General features: G+C 55.8%; 1 protein-coding gene across 4 annotated transcripts; it reads left to right on the top strand.

The window, feature by feature from the left end:
• The first annotated feature begins 538 nt into the window (after positions 1 to 538).
• TCF7L1 (transcription factor 7 like 1) lies at positions 539 to 16,834 on the top strand. 4 transcript variants are annotated; one of them, XM_085080737.1, is made up of 12 exons: positions 540 to 846; positions 925 to 985; positions 2,065 to 2,195; positions 12,652 to 12,780; positions 13,048 to 13,180; positions 13,604 to 13,706; positions 13,975 to 14,058; positions 14,513 to 14,656; positions 14,733 to 14,892; positions 15,297 to 15,404; positions 15,631 to 15,691; positions 15,759 to 16,834. In XM_085080737.1, the coding sequence occupies exons 1-12, from the start codon at positions 646 to 648 to the stop codon at positions 16,199 to 16,201; spliced, it is 1,758 nt and encodes a 585-aa protein (XP_084936863.1). In that variant the 5' UTR covers positions 540 to 645; the 3' UTR covers positions 16,202 to 16,834. The 4 variants fall into 4 exon arrangements, with proteins under 4 accessions (XP_084936861.1, XP_084936863.1, XP_084936862.1 ...); XM_085080738.1 differs by having other exon boundaries at positions 541 to 846; positions 12,697 to 12,780; XM_085080735.1 differs by having other exon boundaries at positions 539 to 985.
• Positions 16,835 to 19,680: the final 2,846 nt, after the last annotated feature.

Here is a 19,680-nt window from a genome sequence, read left to right as displayed (position 1 = left end):
GGATTGGGGGGGCAGGGATGGGAGCACCCAGATGGGATGGGGGCACCCTGGGCATGATGGGGAGACCAGGGCAGGGTGGGAGGAACACGGACAGAGTGGGGGGGGACACCATGAGTAGACTGAGAACACTCAGGTGGGAAGTGACACCCTGCATGGGATGGGGGGACCACGGGTGCGATGGGAACACTCGGATGGGAGGTGACACCCTGCATGGGATGGGGGAACACCATCTGGGGCACCCTGGACAAGTTAGAGCAACCCTGGACGGGATGAAGGCGGCATGGATGGGATGGGGAGACTTTGGACAGGATGAGAGGACCCCGAACGTGCAGGGAGCCCCGTGGGCGCCTCGTGGGCAGCGGGGCCGCTCCGCCAGCGGGGCGGTGCGCGGGCAGTGGCGGAGCGGGTGCGGACCCGATGCGGGGCGGGAACGGGGCCGCTGGCGGGGACGGTGTGCAGTCGGCGGCGGGACCAGTGCGGAGCAGTGCGGGGCCGGCGGGGCGGTGCGAACCCCTGCCCGGCCCCCGGTGTCGGTTTGCATCCCGGCTCCTCCCCGCCCCGCCGCCCCGCGCATTCCCGACCCTCCGGGCGGCGGCGGCGGCGGCGGCGGCGGCGGGGCCCGGCGGGCCGGGGCGGGACCCCACGATGCCGCAGCTGGAACCGACGGGGGGAGATGACTTGGGGGCCCCCGACGAGCTCATCGCCTTCCAGGACGAGGGCGAGGAGCAGGACAAGGGCGCGGGGCGCGGCTCGGCCCACGGGGACCTGGACGAGCTCAAGTCCTCGCTGGTCAGCGAGACCGAGAACCGGGGGGGCCCCGGCCCCGTGGTCGGCCCCGGCCCCGAGGTGAGGCGGGGGGCGGCGGGGAGTCGGGGTGAGGCGCCCCCCGCCCGGCCCCGCTCCGCTCACCGCCTCTCCCCGCAGGCGGAGCGGCCCCCGCCGCCTCGGGAAAGTTTCCAGAAGCCGCGGGACTCTCTGGCAGAAGGTACTGGGCCCCCGCTCCCGGCGTCCCCCTTTCCCCCTGCTCCCCGCCACATCCCCCGGGACCAGCCGACACTTCCCAACTTCTTTGTTTCCGCCCCCGGCTGCGGGCGGGACCCCTTGTGTGCCCCCCCGTCTCCACTCGTGTGTATTCTCGTGTCCCCCAGTTCCCCCCACGGTGTCCCCCCACAGTTATGGCCTCACCCCCCATGTGTGCCCCTCCCCCCGTGTCCTGCCCCCCTCGTATCCTGCCCGCCGTGCTCCTCTCCCTGGTGTCCTCAAACCGCCCCCCATCCCGTCCCCCTAATTCCGTCCTTCGTGTCCTCAGCCCCACCGTGTGTCCACCCGCCGTGTCCCCTCCCCCGTGACTGTCCTCTCGCCGTGTCCCCTCTCCCACCCCACCGGCCCCAGGTCACGCCCCCCCGCCCCAGAAACCGGCCCTGGTCGCTTCCCCACGGATGGATCGGTGCCCCCCATCGCTCCATGGAGCTACCGGGCTCGGGACACCCCGCAGGGCTGGGTTCTTTCAGAGAGTGACCAGCACCGGGACCCTCCACCCGCCGGGACTCCCCCCATGCACACGAGTCCCCCTCCCGCGGGGACCGCGCTCCCCTGCAGCAGGGACAACCCCCCAGCAGAACCAAGGACACCCCCAAGTATCCCCCAAGGATACTCCCAGAGGGACCTATTCGGGCCCCTCCCAAGTGGGGACTCCCAGCAGAACCAAGGATCCCCTTAAGGGACTTGGGCACCTCCAGAGAGATCTACCCAGGTGCTCCTCAAGTGGGAACCCTAGAAAATCAAAGACTTCCCCCAAGCGACTTGGGCACCCCCAGAGCAACCTATCCTCCCCAGGTGCGGACCACCCTCCACGAGAACCAAGAACTCCCACAAAATGACTTGGACACCCGCCCCCCCCTCCAAGTGGAGACCCCTAGAAGAACCTGGGACCTTCCCCAAGGGACTTGGGCATCTCCAGAGGGACTTCCCTGCCCCTCTCCGTGCACCCAGCTTTGCCCCCCTCTGTGGGTGCACCCCCCACCCCTCTGCCTCCTGACACTCCCCCCTTTCTTTTCTCCCCAGTGGTCAGACGACAACAAGATGGGGGTTTTTTTAAGGGCCCCCCCTATCCCGGCTACCCCCTCCTGATGCTCCCGGAGCTGGGCAGCCCCTACCTCGCCAATGGAGCCCTCTCCCCCAGTGGAGCCCGCACCGTAAGTGCCCCCGGGACCCTCCCTAATTCCTAGCCTCTCTCTACCTTTTGGGGGTGCTTAGACTCCCCTAAGCCTCACAGCCCGCCCTGCAGGAAAGCGACCACCTGATGCTAAAGAAAAACTCCAAGAAATTTGGTTTATTTCCTTTATTTATGGTTCACTTTGCCCCTTTGATGGGGGACTCTGGGGGGGGGGGGGGTAGGGCCTCACTCCGGGGGACCCGCCCCGAAACCTGACCCTGAGCTGCCGCTTTTCTCATTTAAAAGGCTTTCAAAGCCGTTAATGGGCCAACATTGGCCGCGGTTGACTGGGGGGGGAAGAAGTGATTAAGCAAATTGAGGGAGAACTTGTGGGGGGGTGCAGGAGAAGGGGAGCGACCCCTCCCCTCAGCAGAGTCCCTCTACCCCCAAACCATCCCACTCAACTTCTTGGGCAGCATCCTAAAGTAATTTTAGGGATATAAAGGCATTTTAGGAATATAAGGTGTTCCCTATTTGGCCCTACAGTGCCATCCTGGCAGGCATTCTCAGCCCCCCGAGGGATGAGGGAATTCTCAGCCCTCCGGGGGGTCCTCAGCCTTCGGGGAGGGATGTAGACCCGGGCAGCGGTACCCACCGCATCCCAGGCTGGAGCATTGCACTTCACTCCTGATTGTCCAGGTGTATTTCTTGCTCCAGTGACACTTTTCCACATATTTTTTCTCTGGATTCATAGAGAACTGCGTTCCCATATGGAACATATACGGGATAACAATAGTTGTGGCATTTATAATTGTTTGAAATCCTGGAATCCGACTGGTTTGCATGGAAAGTTTTCCGTGTTTTTAGGGTTTTCCTACTATTGCTTTCCTGGAAGCAACTGGTTGGAGTGGCCGTGAAGCACAAATCCCGGGATGGGGAGGGTAGATAAGCTAATTATCCCGGTGTTTTGCCGGCGGCTGGATAAAGGTTGTATTCCCAATTTGTCACTTTTAGGATTATGAGGTTTTGGGGATGAAGTGCAACTGACCACGATGCCAAACACTGACGAAGAATCCAGGATAATGAGAAGGGATTGGGGTTGGGATTCGTCACAAGCGGCCACTAATGATGATTTAATGAATCCCAGAAAGGGGATTAATTAACAGGGGCTGTAGCGGGTGTCGCCTCCCAGATGTTTTAGAGAGATGACTGGGGTTGCGAAAGCATGGATCAGGGTTGAATCCTTATGGACTGGGGCCTCTGCATTGAGCCAAGTTAGTGAGGGGTGTCTGTGGGGGAACTGGGGATGCTGGGGGCGGGTTGGTTGAATTTTGTGATGCCGCCGGGTGACGCCTCACTGGATCCTGTGGCCACTCATGCATGGAGAGCAGCTGAGCTCTGTGGCCATCACTAATCCCTCTTCCATGCTCTCCCACCGGAGTGCCAGCTCAGGGATCCCCCAGATTCCAGGACATCCTCATGCTAGTGCAACTGCGTTGGCACAGTGTCCCTGATCCCATATTAGATCCATCTGGGCACAGCATCCCTGATCCTGTACCGGATCTGGCCAGGCTCAGCATCATCAATCCCATAACAGCAAACAGCAGGACAGAGCATCTTTGATCCTGGTCTGGACCCATCCAGGCACAGCATCCCTGATCCCGTATTGAATCCATCTGGGCACAGCATGCTTGATCTGATACTGCATCCATCCAGGCTCAGCCTCTTTGGTCCCAAACTGCAACCATCTGGGAACAGAATCCTCGATCCTGTACCAGATCAATCTGGACACAGCATCCCTGATCCCATACTGGATACATCCAGGCACAGCCTTCCCAATCCTCTGCTAGATCCACCTGGAAGCAGCCTCTCTGATCCCATTCTGGATCCAGCTGGGTGCAGCATCCTCACATGCAGCATCACCCGAGGGCACCGAGCTCTGCCAAACTTGCCTCACACCCTCATCCCATCATCCGGGGAGGCTCTGGATGAGCCTGCACACGTGGAACACCAGGGTGGCCAGAGGCATAGGCTGTCTTGGGAACCATCTTTTTCTTGTTTTCTTTCTTTTTTTTTGCCCCCGCACTGGAGGAAATGAGCTGATCTGCAGGATCTAGCCATCCCAGTGGCCATGGCACCCATCCTATTTCACAGCCAGCTGTGGATTGAACCGCATGGAAAAGAAAGGTTTTGGGAGGAAAAGAACAAACCCCAAATAATCTCTGTGGCCAGGAAGGCAGTGGATCCTGGGGATGGATGTGTCTGTGGATGCCAGGATTTATCAGACAGCAGCCAAACTTCTTTGGAGGACTTTTTTTTAATAATGGGCAGGAAAGCAGTGCTTCTGCATTTCTCCACTCCAAAATCTTTAGAAATCTGGGAAATCTGGAAAATATTTAGGAATCTGGTAATACAATGCCTTCCCACACTCCAGACCAGGAGAAGCCCTACCAAGCACCAAAGGATGGATGCTCCTGCCCTTCAATCTTTGTGAATTTACTTTGCTCCTCAGTTATTTCCAAATGGGATCCTGGAATTTGGAAAGTGTCCATGGTCCCCAGTATCACTTTCCTGGCAATTTCTGTTCAGGGAGCATTTTTGGGGCTCTGCTCTGATGGTGAAGGAATTACTTGGAATCTGATGATGGCATTGCAATTTGGAGCAGTGTTTTAGCCTGGTTTCCCTCATGGGGAATCAGGAACTGGGGACCCCTGAGGTTGTGTTCGGCTCCTTGGAATCGTTCCCAACAACACAAAAGTCTCCAAGGTGGGATGGAAAGGAAAAGCTCTGGACATGCATGAGCTGGATGGATGCAAATTCCTATTGCCATGATGCCAGATCCATTCCATCAGGATTGTGTGGAATTGATGGGTTTTATCCCAAACACAGAATGAGATGGATCCATACTGGGGTAAAATCTCATCCCAGCATCTTTCTCCTGTTTGGGAAGTGGATGGGAACCAGGAACAGCACTGCTGGAGCAGCAAAGCCAAGACCATGCACAGGATTGGCATTATTCCCAAAAAAACCAGTTTAACCCCAGGAATTCAAGTTTGGAGGCAAGGATTTAAATAAATCCAAACCTTCCTCAGGCATGGAATTCCATCCAAACAGCTCTCCCGACGCTATGCTGGTGTAATTAATGCGCCTCTGCAGACTGCGATCCCAAAATAAATGAGGGAAAAATCCATAACCTGGCCTTATTCCGGCTTTTTTTGCGCCACTCTTGCGATGAATTCCCGAGGATACAGAGCTGTATCTGTCTCCTAAAGAAAATAGATCCTTAACTGCGCTGCTGCCAAGGAAAATGATTAAAATACAGATTTTTGGCAGGAAAAAGGGTTGCTCCAAAAACTGGGTGGGTCTTGCTGGAGGTTCTGGCAGAGCATGGAGGGTTTTGGCATTGGGATGCAGATGGAGGTGTTGGAATGGGGGAGATTTTTCCAGCGTGGGGGCTCATTTGATGCTCAGCGTCCTCAGACCATGGCAGTTCCTCCTTCTTCCGTACTAACTTGGGATTTTCTGGTTTATGTGGAATTTGCCCCCCATCAGTGCCGCCTTCCTTTCCCCTCTGGAAAATGTTAAGGAAAAACACGATTTTTCCACACTTTTTGGCTTGTCCATGTTGCTCTGTGCAGCTGCTGGGTTTATCCAGTACTTCCCGGCTCTGAACCCTCCCCGTGCCTCAGTTTCCTTACTTCCAGACTCTCCCGCCTGCTCTGTAGTGCTGTCGCACACAATGGCCCCTTTATCCCACTCCTTAATTATGCTCTTCGGCTAATTACCCTGCGGGCGGGGTTTGTAGACCTACAGGAGGTTTCCACTCTCCCCCACCCCTCAATTCTCCCTCCTCCTTCCTTTCCCAACACGATTCCCAAATTAAAGCGATGAAGTAAGTGCTCGGGGCGCCTCTGCTCAGCCCTGGGATTGTTCCGGGACTGAGGCGCATTCATCATCCTTCTGGAATTCCCAGCAGCTGTTTTTCATTAGTTTTCCTTCCTTGAAGTCGCTGGCAGGAGCTTGGGAGGGAAGAGGAACCCGGGGGGAAGTGCCCGGTGCATCCTGGATGGAGGAAGAGGAGGGATAAGGGAAGAAGGGGTTGGGATCGGGATCCTGTTGTGTTGTGTTCCATCTCTCTCCTGCTCGTGTCTGAGTTTCGGGGGAAGGAGGATGTAGTGTGGGAAGGTAGTCCGAGGAGGGGGGGAGGGGAAGGGGTGATGTGCCCCTTCCCGGTTTGCTTCTTTTTCTGGTGTTTTTTGGTAATGATGTCACCTTGGGGATCCTGGAGCTCTGGGGATCCTTGAACCCTGAGGGTCTTGGACTCTTGGGGATCTCTGGGCCCTGGGGATCCTAGAGCCCTGGGGATGCTGCTCAGAGCTCTGGAAGAGAGCAGGGGATGTTGGCAGGATGGGGAGCTGGGTGTGCTGGTGTCTCATGGATGCTGCCAGAAGGGTCCAGGACCCCCCAGTGTCATGTTTGTACTGTAGCCCTCATACCAAGGATGCTCTGGGGAAGCTTTGGAGCAGTGGGATTGTTGGTGCTGGGGCACGCTGAGCCTGTTACTCCTGCTGGGATCCCCCCAAGCGGATGCAGTGAGATGAATGGATCCATTGAGGCTGGGGCCGGGAGCTGCAGACAAAAGCCGCGGGCCAGCAGCAGGATTCGGGGCCGCTGGGTTTGGGGACAGGGAGGAGGGGGCAGGGAGCAAGGGCCCGGCAGGCACTGAGGCTGTCTTGTCCCATTGCCAGTGTGTGTGAGGGGTGCTGGGGGCACCCACAGGCAAAGGGTGCTCAGGGCACCCATGGAGAGGGAAAGCTCGGGGTATCCTTGGGATGCTAGAGTCACTCATGGGCAAGGGATGTTCAGATCTTCTGTGGGGAGAGAATGCTCAGGCCACCCATGGGTGAGGGAAGCAAAGGGTGCTCATGGCAAGGGATGCTCAGGGCATCCTGGTGTCAAGGCCGCTCTGGGCTGAGGCTGTGTCCTGGCCGTGCTCCAACCTCATCCTGCTTCCTCCCATCCCTCCTATCCTGCCTTGCCTCTCCTGCCTTCCTCTGCAGATCTGGGGCCAAGTTCTTCAGGACATGCCACCGGTGTCCCCAGGGTAGGGACATGGGATCTGTGGGTGGAGATGAGGTTGCATAAATGCCACCACTCCAAGCTCACCCAAATTGAGAGGGTTTTTTGCTTATTTTTCATCTCCCAGCCACTTTTCCACCTTCCTATTCCAGCCTTATTGGTATTTCCCATTTGGTATCCATGGGTCTGGGCTATGTTACAGGAATGGACAAATATCTGTTGTTGAGGTGTGACAAACTCTCATTCCCACCCCGAAATCTTTGTCCCTACCTGGGGCACCCTTTGCCTAGCCGGTGTCACCCAAAAAATGCCAAAAGAGGACATAGTGATATCTCCTGCATCACCTCCATATCACCCTTTAAAAACCCTAAATCCTGATGGGAAAATAACTATTATCAGGAATTTTTGGGGTTCTCCTTGGGATGTGGGGATGCAGGAGACCCCCCGAAAAGTCTCCTGGCTGGAATTCGTCATCCTGGTGTTCATGGGCAACATCTGGAGGAGATTATTTGGCTGGGAAGCGGATGGATGGCGGGGGTGGGGGAGAGATTTATGTTTCATTCCCTGGGCTGTAAATCCAGCTGTAATTGGGATTTTTTCCCCTTCCCAGTTATCCCAGGGAAGGGGAATGCGGCAGCTGCGGTGCGAAGTTGCGGGACGGGTGATGGGCTCTGTGGGGCTGGGATGCTTCTAGGTTTTCTCCTCGATTTTTGGCATTGGGGTGATTTATTGGCGCAAAGGACACCCCATCCTGGCTCAGGAGGGTGAGAGGCCAGGTCCCTATTTTCCCCTCTCCCCACCCCTTTTTTTCCCCCCTGTTTGGGGCTTCCCCCCAATCTCCCTTGGCACCATCCCCATCTGCAGCATCCCTGGGTGCAGCCCCAGACCCTTTTGCCAGGGCAGATTTGGGCCTTTTTCCACCTTCTAACTCCCAAACACAAAGTTTTATGGAATTGGATGAGCACAGAATCCCCATTTCCCTCAAAAATCCCATCTCACTGTGACTCCTGGAGCCAAATGTGGGTGTTTGTTTTCTCAAACAAGCCAGTGACTCTACTCAGAGCTGGATCTTGGGATGCCATGGGGCTGCAGTGGCCACACCTGGACAAAGATTTTGGGGGGCTCCATTAAACATCCTACAAACCCCCATTTTCTGCCCTAATGCTTGACCATTCCTGTCTCCCCTGGCATGATTTTGGGATGAATTTTGAGGGGAAAGGGTTGGAGCAGAGGCAGGAGGGGAAGGACTGTTGGTTATCCTGCAGCTATGTAAACAGGCTGGGAGTCTGGGGGTCCCTGGAGGGGCTCAGGGGACTTTGCAAAGCTCTGGGAATTTGGGCTGGAAAAGGGATTGGCATGAGTATGGGTGACTGGAGGTCGCCATTCCCCACCTCCTGTCCTGGGATGGAAGTTACAACAAAAGTTTGAATGTTTAAATGCATGGATGCTTGTAGGAATCTTCCTGGGTGCTTTCCAGCTCATCTGGGGGGTTTTGGGGATGGGGATGAAGCACTCACATGCTGGGATTCCATCTCCGTGGTGGTTCCTGCGGGATCATCTCTGGACTGGAGCTTTTGCAGGCAATGGGAAAAGCCAGTGAAGAGGCTCCAGCCCTAGCCCCTCTGGCAAAATGGTCCTAAACAGACCTTTTCTCTCCCAAAATGAGGCCGGTGAGTATCAAGCCTGAGGCTTTGATCCCAGCAGAGAGGAGCCTGTGCTGGGACAGGGAGCATCAGGATAGCTGATGGAATGTGCAGCATTGGGATGAGTTGCAGAGCCTGGAAATGGAGCAGTGGGACAGGCAGTGCTGGGATGGGTGATCCTGGGACACCTGGATGGGCAGCACCTCACCTACACACAAGGCAGCACGGCAATGCTGGAACACGCTGTGCTGGGACATGGTGCCAGGACACTGGGACAGGACATGCTGGGGCACAAAATGCTGGGCTGTGGAATCCTGGGACATGTGACATCAGCACATGGAATGTCAGCATGTGCAATCCTGGGACTCGCAGAGCTGGGACATGCAATCCTAGGACACACTAATCCATGACAAGCAGTGCTGGGACATGCAGGATGTGGAATCTTGGGACATGCAATGCTTGGACACACAACACCAGGACACATGACACTGGAACATATAGTTGTGAGACACCTACCCAGATATGCGGCACCAGGACACAGAACGCCGGGATATGTGGTGCTGGGTCAGGCAACACTGAAATGTGCAGTCCAGGGATAGGTGGTGCTTAGCCGTGTGACATTGGGACCTATGACGCTGTCTCATCACACGGGGACACTTGCTGCTGGGCTATGCAATGTTGGGACGTACAACACCGGGACATGGAATCTCAGGACACAAAACACCAGGACAAACAATGGTGGGATGTGCAACACCGGGACACAGAACATGAGGACGTGCAATAGTGGGACATGCAACACCATGCAACAATGGGACATAGAATGGCAGGATATGCAATACCAGGACATAGGATGCCAGGATATGCAATCCTGGGATATGCGATCCTGGGACATGCAATAGTGGGATACAACACCAGCTCATGACACACTAGGACATGCAATTCTGGGACACACAGTGGCCACCCAGACCATGCCACACCAGGACACGCAGCCTCAGCCCAGCCCAGGCTTCTCCAATGGCACTTTTCCGCCTTCCCAGGGAAATTGTCACAACTGGATCAATCCCTGTGTGGAAGAGGAGCGAAAATCCTCTCATGAACACCCTTTATTGGGCATTAGGGGATCCCGTGGCCCCCCTTCCTCTGGGGACTGGGGGCTCCCAGAGGGATGAGTTCCAGCAGGGAAGAGGTTATCCCTGTTTTTAATTGGCTGGTAACAAGGACCCAGGACTGGCTCTAATCTCTCTGGAATGTGACTGATTTTCAACTATTTTCCTCTTTTTTTTGCTGTTGATGTTTCACAGCTCAGATACTCATGTGGGGGGATAGTGGGGGGACGGTGGGGGCTGTGTCCCAGTTGGAGCTAAGGGATGTAGTGGAAAAAGAGTAGAGGGGGGGTAATTTCTCCACATCACCATTGAACCATTCACTAGCTCCCCCCGCTTTGTATATTTTGAAAGGGTCCCCCCTCTTGCCCCCGCCTTCCCTTCTCCCTTCCCTTCCCCAGCCTCCTGAAATGGCCTCGAAATGAGAATCAGCCTTTTATCCCCCAAACCTTCCCCCACTGCTGTCCCGTCTGCACCGCCTCCCAGCCTGTCCCCGTCCCTTCGTGCCTTCTCCACTTACAGAGCAGCCTAGAAAGCCCCTTTGTGACTGGGAGGGGGCGGGGGCTGGGGGTGGGGGGGTCAGGGAGCCACTTGGGATACAAGGGGGCATCTCCTGCCCTGTGCTGAACATGGACATAGGGGGGCATGGTGGGAGAGCACCGAGGGTCTCATCCAGTGCTCAGAATGTTGGGTCTTGGCTAGGGACAGGTGGGGTTTCCCCAGTGTCACCACAGTGTAGCTGCAAGTGTGGCAGTGGACGTGTTGGGACATTTTGGCTGCCCTGGCACTGTAGATCACCTGGATTTGGAGGGTGCATCAAAGCTGGCACTTTGGGAGCAGCTCCTTTATCCCAGGGAGCAAGGGGTCATGGTGAGCCTATGAGAGACAATGAGCCCACGGTGACAACCCATGGGTGATGTTGGGCCAGCAGGTCAGGGTGAACCCAGGGGGATGGAGTCACCTGCATGCCAGGTGTGCTCTGGGTGTGTAGTGTCCCAGCTCCCAGCCTCTGCAAGCAGCTGCCAGGGGATGGATCCAGTCATGACTTCTGGCACCTTTGGGATTATCCTGGCAGCGCCAAAAGTCTCCCCATGGAGGCACATGCCATGATGCTGGAGCATCTCTGGGCCAGGATGGGGATGGGAAGTGGCCCAGTGGCATCTGGTTTAGGCAGTGAAGCAGGTTTTTGGGGATTCCCTGTGCTGGCAGCTGTGGAAATCGTTGGATCATGAGGAATCTTCATCAGCTTCAGGGCTGTGCTGTGCCAGGGGTTCCTGGATGGGGGTGTTTGGGTGCCAGCAGGGAGGGGGAGCGATGGAGGTTGCTGGGAGGTGTGCTGTAGATGGTATGGGATACTGAGGATGGAGCCATGGGGAATGCTGGGGATGGAGACTGAGGGAGGAGCCTGAAGGGGCAGGGAGGGATACTGGAAATACAGGGACAGGATGTTAGAAATGCAGGTGGAGATACTGGAGATGGAGGGGGGCATACTGGAGGTACAGGAGGGGGTGCAGGGTTGATGCTGGATAGCATTGGGGATGCAGGAGGAGACAGATGAGAGGTGCAGGAGGGGCATGCTGGAGACTAGGCAGCCGGAGGTGCTGCAGGGGGCACACAGGACACTGGGAGAGATAGGAGGCCATGTGAGAGTAGAGGAACCACCGAGCCCTGGAAGAGTTAATGCTCCCCCAAACTCCTCCTGGGTTTTCCTTCCAGCTGCCTCAGCTCAGGAAGGTCTGTATTTGGGGAAATTCCTGCAGGCAGCTGCTCCAGCCACATTCCCACATTCTTGAGCCCTGGCATCTCCAGGGACCCTCCCTCCTTCTGCTGTCTTTGGGAAATGCCTCTATCCCCCCAAACACTACACAAAGGGCCTTTCTTTGGGGGTGCCAAGGAAACACCCCAGTGTCACAGCAAGATGTTAACCCCGAAAGGGAGAAAAACTCCCAAAACCCCTGTATTTGCCCCTGCCCCGCAGTGTGGGGCTGATTTCTTGCACTCCCACAATTTGGGGTTGGTGATGGTACCCCAAGGATAGGAGAGGCACCCCCCAGGCACAGGGACCTCTCAGGAAGGCAGCACCATTGGGGTAGGATTTGAGGGTAAGTATTTGGGGGATTAGCACCATTTGGGGCAGAAATTTGACATTTGGAGTTTGGCATCATTTGGGGTTGAAGATTCAAGGGGGCTTGCTATTTGAGGCTTTGCATCTGTTGGGGCAGAGATTTGGCAGTTTGGGTTTTGCACCATTTGGGATTTAGGATTTAGGGGCTGGCACCATTATTGGGGTTGGTAGGAGCACATATGGCTGAAAACATCCTTGTATAACCCCAAACCCTTGTTGCCACCAGACCAGGGGTTGGAGTGTGTGAGGCTGGGTGTGCAGGTGGGCCCAGGGAATATTTTGGGGTCAGGGAGTTGTTTCAGAGCTGGAAATGGTTTGGGACTGGGGGCAAGTTTTGGGGCTGGGGAATCTTTTGGGGATAGGGTTTTTTGGAGGGCTGTAGGAGTGTTTTGGGGCTGGGTGGGATGTTTTAGAGTTGGGGGTGCTTTGGGGCTGGGAGCCAAAAGGGGGTCAGAGGGTGTTTGAGACCAAGGGTGGAGTGATTTGTGGCTGGAGGGGATGTTTCAGGATTGGTGGAATGTATTGGGATGGGGTTTTTTGCGGCAGGAGTGTCTGAGGCTCTTGAAGGGCATTGTCCCATCCCTCCCACAGTACCTGCAGATGAAGTGGCCGCTTCTGGACGTGCCAGCTGGGGCCACGCTGAAGGACAACCGCTCACCCTCACCCGCACACCTGGTAAGAGCAGCCCCTACCTGTAGGGTGATGGGTTCCCAACACCCCCCATGATACTGCAGTCAGGGAATGGAGTGGTTTGTGTTGGAAGGGACCTTAAAATTGCACTCTCCTGCCATGGGCAGGGACACCTTCCACTAGACCAGGTTGCTCCAAGCTGCCTGGAACAGTTCCAGGGATGGTGCATCCATCACAATGCTGCACTGCTGCCCACAGGGGTGTTTTTGGAGGGTGGCCACAGTTCTGCACTGCCATGTGCTCTCCCCACAGTCCAACAAGGTCCCAGTGGTGCAGCACGCCCATCACATGCACCCGCTGACGCCGCTCATCACCTACAGCAATGATCCCTTCCCGCCAGGATCGCCACCCGGCCACCTCTCCCCAGAGATTGACCCCAAGACAGGTGAGCATGGGCTGGAGGGACATGTTTGAGGACACAAAGGGAACGCAATGATGCGGGGACTGTGCTGGGAATGGGTAGCTTTCCGTTGGGTGCTCCCTCTGCCTCCCAGCTGGTCTCAAACCAGTCTCTGGGGGGGGATGGGAGTGTAGCCAGGGACTCAGGGGATCCTTGCCCAGCAACAGGTTGGGTTGGGGTGTGGGGATCCCCCCCGGGCTCTGCTATGGCTGTTTCAGCTCTCCCCAGCCTGGGGTGATGAGTGCTGAGAGAGATGGGGTGCTGGGAGGGAAATAGGGTGCTCAAAGGGAGGGTGCTGGGAGGAAGGAAATGGGGTGCTCAAAGGAAAAGTGCTGGAGGGCACGTGGGGCCCCGAGGCTGCCATGCCCCTGTTCTAACCTCTCTCCATGCTCTGTCTGTCCCTCACAGGAATCCCACGGCCGCCGCACCCTCCCGAGCTGTCCCCCTATTACCCACTGTCGCCTGGAGCCGTGGGGCAGCTCCCACACCCGCTGGGCTGGCTCGTGCCACAGTAAGGATGGATGACCCTGGGATGGGGTCCCCAGGGATCCCGGGAGCCCCACTTCTGACTGAGACCCTCCTCCTGCTCGTCCTCCCACTTTATCCACTTTTCCTGCAAGCTCAGCAGGATGCTGCAGGCTCCTGCGGGGGGTGGGAAGAGAGAGGCTCACAACCACTGGAAAATTTGGGAATCTTCCCAAATCAGCTGGAGACCAGTCCAAGGGTGCCCATAAACTGGGAAGGGATCTTTTTTTCCCCTGAAACTCATGTTTTTATAGGCAAGGCCAGCCTGTGTACTCTATTCCTGCTGGTGGCTTCCGGCACCCATATCCCGCCCTTGCCATGAATGCCTCCATGTCCAGGTGGGTCTCGGAACGGGGAGGGACCCTCAAGGGCATCCCAGAGCTGACAGTGGGTTTTGGGACACTTTGCTGCAGACAATGCATGGGCAGAGACCAGTCCAGGAGATCGGGGTGGTTTCCTTGGCCGAAAATGCCCACAGAGGGCACAGCTTATCCCCACAGGTGGAGGAATGGGACATCCCCTGGACTCAGGGCATCGTTTAGGCTGGATCAGTGCCACCATCTCAAAGCTGGGGTGGGATCTGGGGGCGTTCAGGCAGACTCAGGGTCTCCAGCATGACTTTGAGGATTGCAGTGTGAATTTGGAGTTTGCAGAGTGAATTTGGGGTTTCCAGTGTGCATTTGGGGTTCCAGTATGTTTTTAAGGTTTCCAGCTCAACTCAGGAGGTTCTCAGGGGAGTCTGGGTGCCTGCGGGGAGGTGACCACTCCTCCTGTCCTCTCCTCCTGCTGCAGTTTGATGTCTAGCCGCTTCTCCCCACACATGGTCCCACCGCCCACGCATGGGCTGCACCCTTCAGGCATCCCTCACCCCACCATCGTCTCGCCCATCGTCAAGCAGGAGTCCTCGCAGCCCAGCGCCAGCCCTGGAGGCAGCTCGTGAGTGGGGGCTGGGTTGGACATGGGGACGGGGGCTTGTCCTGGATGTCCTGACCCCCCAAACCACTCTTTCCAGGAAATCCCCTGTGGCAGTGAAGAAGGAGGAGGAGAAGAAGCCCCACATCAAGAAGCCGCTCAATGCCTTCATGCTGTACATGAAGGAGATGAGGGCCAAGGTGGTGGCCGAGTGCACGCTGAAGGAGAGCGCTGCCATCAACCAGATCCTGGGCCGGCGGGTATGGTGGGGATCCCTCCATCAGGGATCCTTCAGATCCCTTGGCTTCACTTCTCCCCATGGATCAGACCCCAGACCTGGGGCAGCCCAGGGAGTCCCAGGGAGGAGGTGGTGACCTGGGTGGCACTTGGAATGGAGAGGTTGGAGCTCTACAGCCCAGGGCATCAGGTCCTTGGCGTCAGCAGTGTGGATTTGGGGATTCCAGCTGGCTTTGGGGTTGCCAGTATGTCTCTGGGGCCCCAGTGTGGCTTTGAGGTCTCCAGAACAGTTCTGGGCGTAGCATGTATTTGGTGTTTCTGGTGTGCTTGACCCCCAAGGGCCTCTAGCATTGCTCTAGGGTCTCCAGTGTGGATTTGGGGTTTCCCAGCCTGGCTTTGGGGTCTCCAGCATGGTCTTCTCCTGCAGTGGCACTCGCTGTCGCGGGAGGAACAAGCCAAGTACTATGAGTTGGCGCGGAAGGAGCGGCAGCTTCACTCGCAGCTCTACCCAACGTGGTCGGCGCGGGACAACTACGTATGTATTGTCCCTGCACTCCTGGCCTCCTGCATGGCGCTTCTCCTGGGGCTTGGGCTGTCCAGGAGTGGGCTGGCTGTGCTTGGGGGTCAGTGTTTGGGGTGCTGGGGGTGGTGGGTGATGGTGCTGAGTCCCTGCAGATGCTCTGGGCCAGCCCTGTTTTACACCACCAGCAACCCCCTTGGTGGACAAAAGCCACAGAAGGACGTGAAATCATCTTTTCCAGGGCAAGAAAAAGAAACGAAAGCGCGAGAAGCTGGCACAGCAGCAAAGTCACGACACAGACAGTGAGTACCCCACCTCCGCCTCCCCCCGTGCTGGGCTCTGGCCCTCATGCCGTGCTTGTCTTTCCAGGCTCCCTGCCCTCCAAGAGCAAGAAGCCGTGTGTGCCGTACCTGCCGGCTGAGAAGCCGTGTTCCAGCCCAGCCTCGTCCCACGGCAGCATGCTGGACTCGCCCGCCACACCATCAGCAGCGCTGGCCTCCCCGGCTGCACCAGCCCCCACCCACTCAGAACAGGCTCAGCCACTTTCGCTCACCACCAAGCCAGAGGCCAGGGCTCAGCTCACTGTGCATTCCACCATCCTCACCAGCAAAGCCTCCTCCTCTTCCTCTTCCTCTTCCTCCTCCTCCTCCTCCTCCAGCCTCAGTAGCCCACCCTCACTCCTCTCTAGACCCATCCCCTTCACCTCAGTGTCCCCCACGGCTCTCCTCTCCTCAGCCCCTGGCTCCATCCCGGCTGCCCTGGCTGTGCTGCAGACACAGCCCCTTTCCCTGGTCACCAAACCTGCTGACTAAGGGAAAAACCTCGTTTCCCCCTTGCCCCCCTGTCCCCTCCCCACTGTACATTGCAGAAGCCACAATCAAGATTCAAACCCAGCCAAAACCATTGTTGGTCAATATTTGACCCTTTGTGAACTCTTTGGAAGCAGACTCTGGAGGAAGGGGCTTTCTGCTCAGAGCTGCTGCCAGCAGTCGACCTAAAGACTGTTTTTATTAAAAAAATGGAAAAAAAATTAAAAAAATGGTAAAATAGACCCTCCACAAGCTGCTGACAATGGGAACCTCCGTGGGATGAACTGAGTGGCCATCGCTGCCATGGGACACAGGGATGACACCTGCATGGCGATGTTGGCACCAAACATGGCAGGTGTTGAGCTGGAACTGGCACTCCATCCCAGATCAAGGAGCAGGAATGCCTCCAGCTGCTCCCAAATCCTCCCATCCTGCTCCCATCCCTAGCTCCCACCTTCACTCCATCCTGGCAAGGAGCCGGATCCTGACCCTGGGACACTGCTCCATCAGTGCTGCTACTGCCTGCAGTCATGCTGGGGTGGGCAGGGTCTGGGGCTGAGCCCTGGGAGGGGTTGTGTTTTTATCACCTCAAAATCCTGTTATTTTTCACGAAAGGAAATAAAACTATAGCTGCAACTCACTGTGTGAGCGTGGTCCATATAGGAAGCGCTTGCTCCATATCCATTGCCACCTTCCTGGGAAATATCTCGGGATGGAATTCCAGTCCTGCTCCAGAGGTCCAGCATCCCCTGAACACCTGTTGATGGGCACAGGAGGATTCTGGGTTGTCTATTGATGGTATACAGTTTGCTGGAGTGATCCAGGCATCAGGACACAGGGGGATTGGGTGAACCAGTTCAGGAGGTGCCTGAGAAGCCAGGGAGTGGGAGTTATCATTGTGTACTGGCCTGCTTCGTCCAAACCAGGGATGAAAAGATTGGGATGAAAAAGGACCAGCACAAAACCAGCCCAATGGATTTTCAACCCACCTGGAGTCCTCCATCAGTTCAATACTTGGGTGTATCAGGACTCTTCCCTCTCCTTGTATTTTAACAGGAAAAACACTCAAATTTTCCCCTGGAACTCACAATTTTGTTTCTGTTGCAGACTGACTTGGAGCTGCACCTGCCTGGAGCTAATTTATGGGGCTCACAGTCCTGTTCCATTCCTCTTTGGAGTTTCCTGCCCTGTTCCTATCTCCCAGGCCCAGCCTGGCTGCTCTCTACCCACACCCCTCTTGCATTTTGGGGACCACAGTGTCCCCCAGTTCCCAGCCATGGTGGTGGCAACATCCCAACCATTGGTGATGGGTGAACCCATCCCACAGCTGGTGGGTCTGGTGGGACTTTGGCTCATGTGGGGGGTCAATGACACTTTTTCTTCCTGTTGTGACATTTCTCCTTTCCAGTGCTGAGAAGCCACCAGGGAAGTATTTTTACGGAAGTGGAGTAGCAGCAGGTGCCGGTCTACAGGTAGAGGGGAAAGGGAACTCCATGTTGACTAAGGAGGATCTATCTCTGTTTTCTATATGTGCAAGATGTTGGCATCCATATCTGCAGCAGATGACACCTGGATTTGAGGATTTTCATATCAGAGCTGTGCAGAACTACAAAACCTCACACCTGAATCAGGCCCCAACTCTGGGTGCAGACATGAGCCCTTGGCTGAGCCCTGGGGACACACCCGGGGCCAATGCCAGCTCCTAAAACCTTGTGAAAGCTCCTGATGCCTTTGCAAGCAGCAGTGGGACCTCCAGCAGGAGCATGGCCTTTCTATCCAGCTCAGGATCGTCATCTGAACAGCTGAAATTCCCAGCTTGGAGCATTCCAGAACTCCCAGAGTCATTGTTTGTAGGGGCCCTGGCAAGCTGGGAGCCGTGAGCAGTGAATGCAGCTCACACAGCTGTTTGGTGCCACTAAATCCTCCGAGTGCCTGTAGCATCATTATTCTTGTCACGCCCAAGACAACGCCAAATTTAGGAGGTGTTCCCATTCCACACTCCAAATTATTTAAATTTCTTGCTTTCAAAGAAAAAAAAAGTGTAAATTCTGGAATAGAGTATGACTCCTCCTTGGGAGCACCAGGGAGGACCAGCCACGTGTCACACAGTCATGTGAGCACCAGGGCAGAGGGGATTAGGGTGTCACCCAAAATGTGCATGGCCGTTACTTGAAAAGAGGCAAAACACAGCTTTTTTAGAGAAACTGTTCCAAGAAACTGGTTTTGGTGAGGAACGCCTGGACGACATGCGGCCTCACTCTCCCTAACACCAGGAGCGGGCTGTGGACAAACAACTCCTTGAATTGGATTTCATGGGAAATTAGAGGCATGAAGAGACCTGTCACAAGAATTAAATCTGAACCAGAGTCAGACAGCTTCAAACAGATGTTGGGCTTCAGTAGGAGAATATTCCTTTGTTTTACTCAGCGTTTTCCCATATAGAAAAGGAACATCTGTTCTGATGCTTTTGCAGTGCGCGGGAGCTGAGACAGGGTGGGATTATCCCTGCCAGAAGCAATTGGTCACCAAACCCTCCTGGCCTCACTGCTCCAGTGGAAGAAGGTGAGACCCGGGATGCATTGCTCCAGCCTTGGGTGGACCCACAGGAATTGTCATGGTTGAACAGATCATGAGATCAATGTATCCATCATGCCTGCAGCAATACAGATGGATAAAAATACTGGATTCAGAGTGGTTGTCCATGGAAAATTGGTCCTTTTGGATTTCATTTGTCCTCTGGGAAGTGGTTCTACAAGAGGCCTCTCTGCCCATGGAAGAGGACTGGAGCAAGTTGGTCTTTATGGTCCCTTCCAACCTAAACCATTCCATGATTCTGGAAGAGGAAAACTCTGGGGTTTGTCGTTGCAGAGAAAAATGGGATATGTAGCATGTTTCCATTTGGGATGATGTGACAAGGAGGTCTAGTGACCTCACTGCTCTGTTTTGGACTAGTTTTAGGTGATGTTTCTCAGGATTTAACTTGTCCTCAGAGCCAGGAGGTGAAATGGAGTGAGGCAGTCCAGGCTGTGGAAGGCCTGGGATGCTCCCCAGCAGTGCTTGGCTCTCTAGAAGTACCCAAAGGGGATCCGAGAGAACTGGAAAAGAACTTGGGACAAGGGCCTGAAGTGCCAGGACAAGGGAGACTGGCTTCCTACTCAGGGTGGTAAGGCCCTGGCACAGGTTTCCCAGAGGAGCTGTGGCTGCCCCATTGCTGGAAGTACCCAAGGCCAGGTTGGACAGGGCTTGGAGGAACTTGGGACAGTGGGAGCTATATGTCCCTGCCCATGGCATGGGGTGGAACTGGATGGTTCTTGAGGTCCTTTCCAACCCAAACTCTTCCATGATTTCCTAGTTACAAGATTCCATTTTTCAAAGTTGTACCACAGCTCCACAGTTTTGTAGCTCCATGATCCCCTAAGAAACAAGACACTGCCACTGTACACACCCTGCTCCTGCTTTGTAGATGACTGCCTTTTCATGGG

Source organism: Lichenostomus cassidix, chromosome 22 (assembly GCF_008360975.1).
Source record: "Lichenostomus cassidix isolate B80296 chromosome 22, HeHo_3.0, whole genome shotgun sequence".
NCBI lineage: Eukaryota > Metazoa > Chordata > Aves > Passeriformes > Meliphagidae > Lichenostomus > Lichenostomus cassidix.
This window is presented reverse-complemented; position numbering and strand designations above follow the sequence as displayed.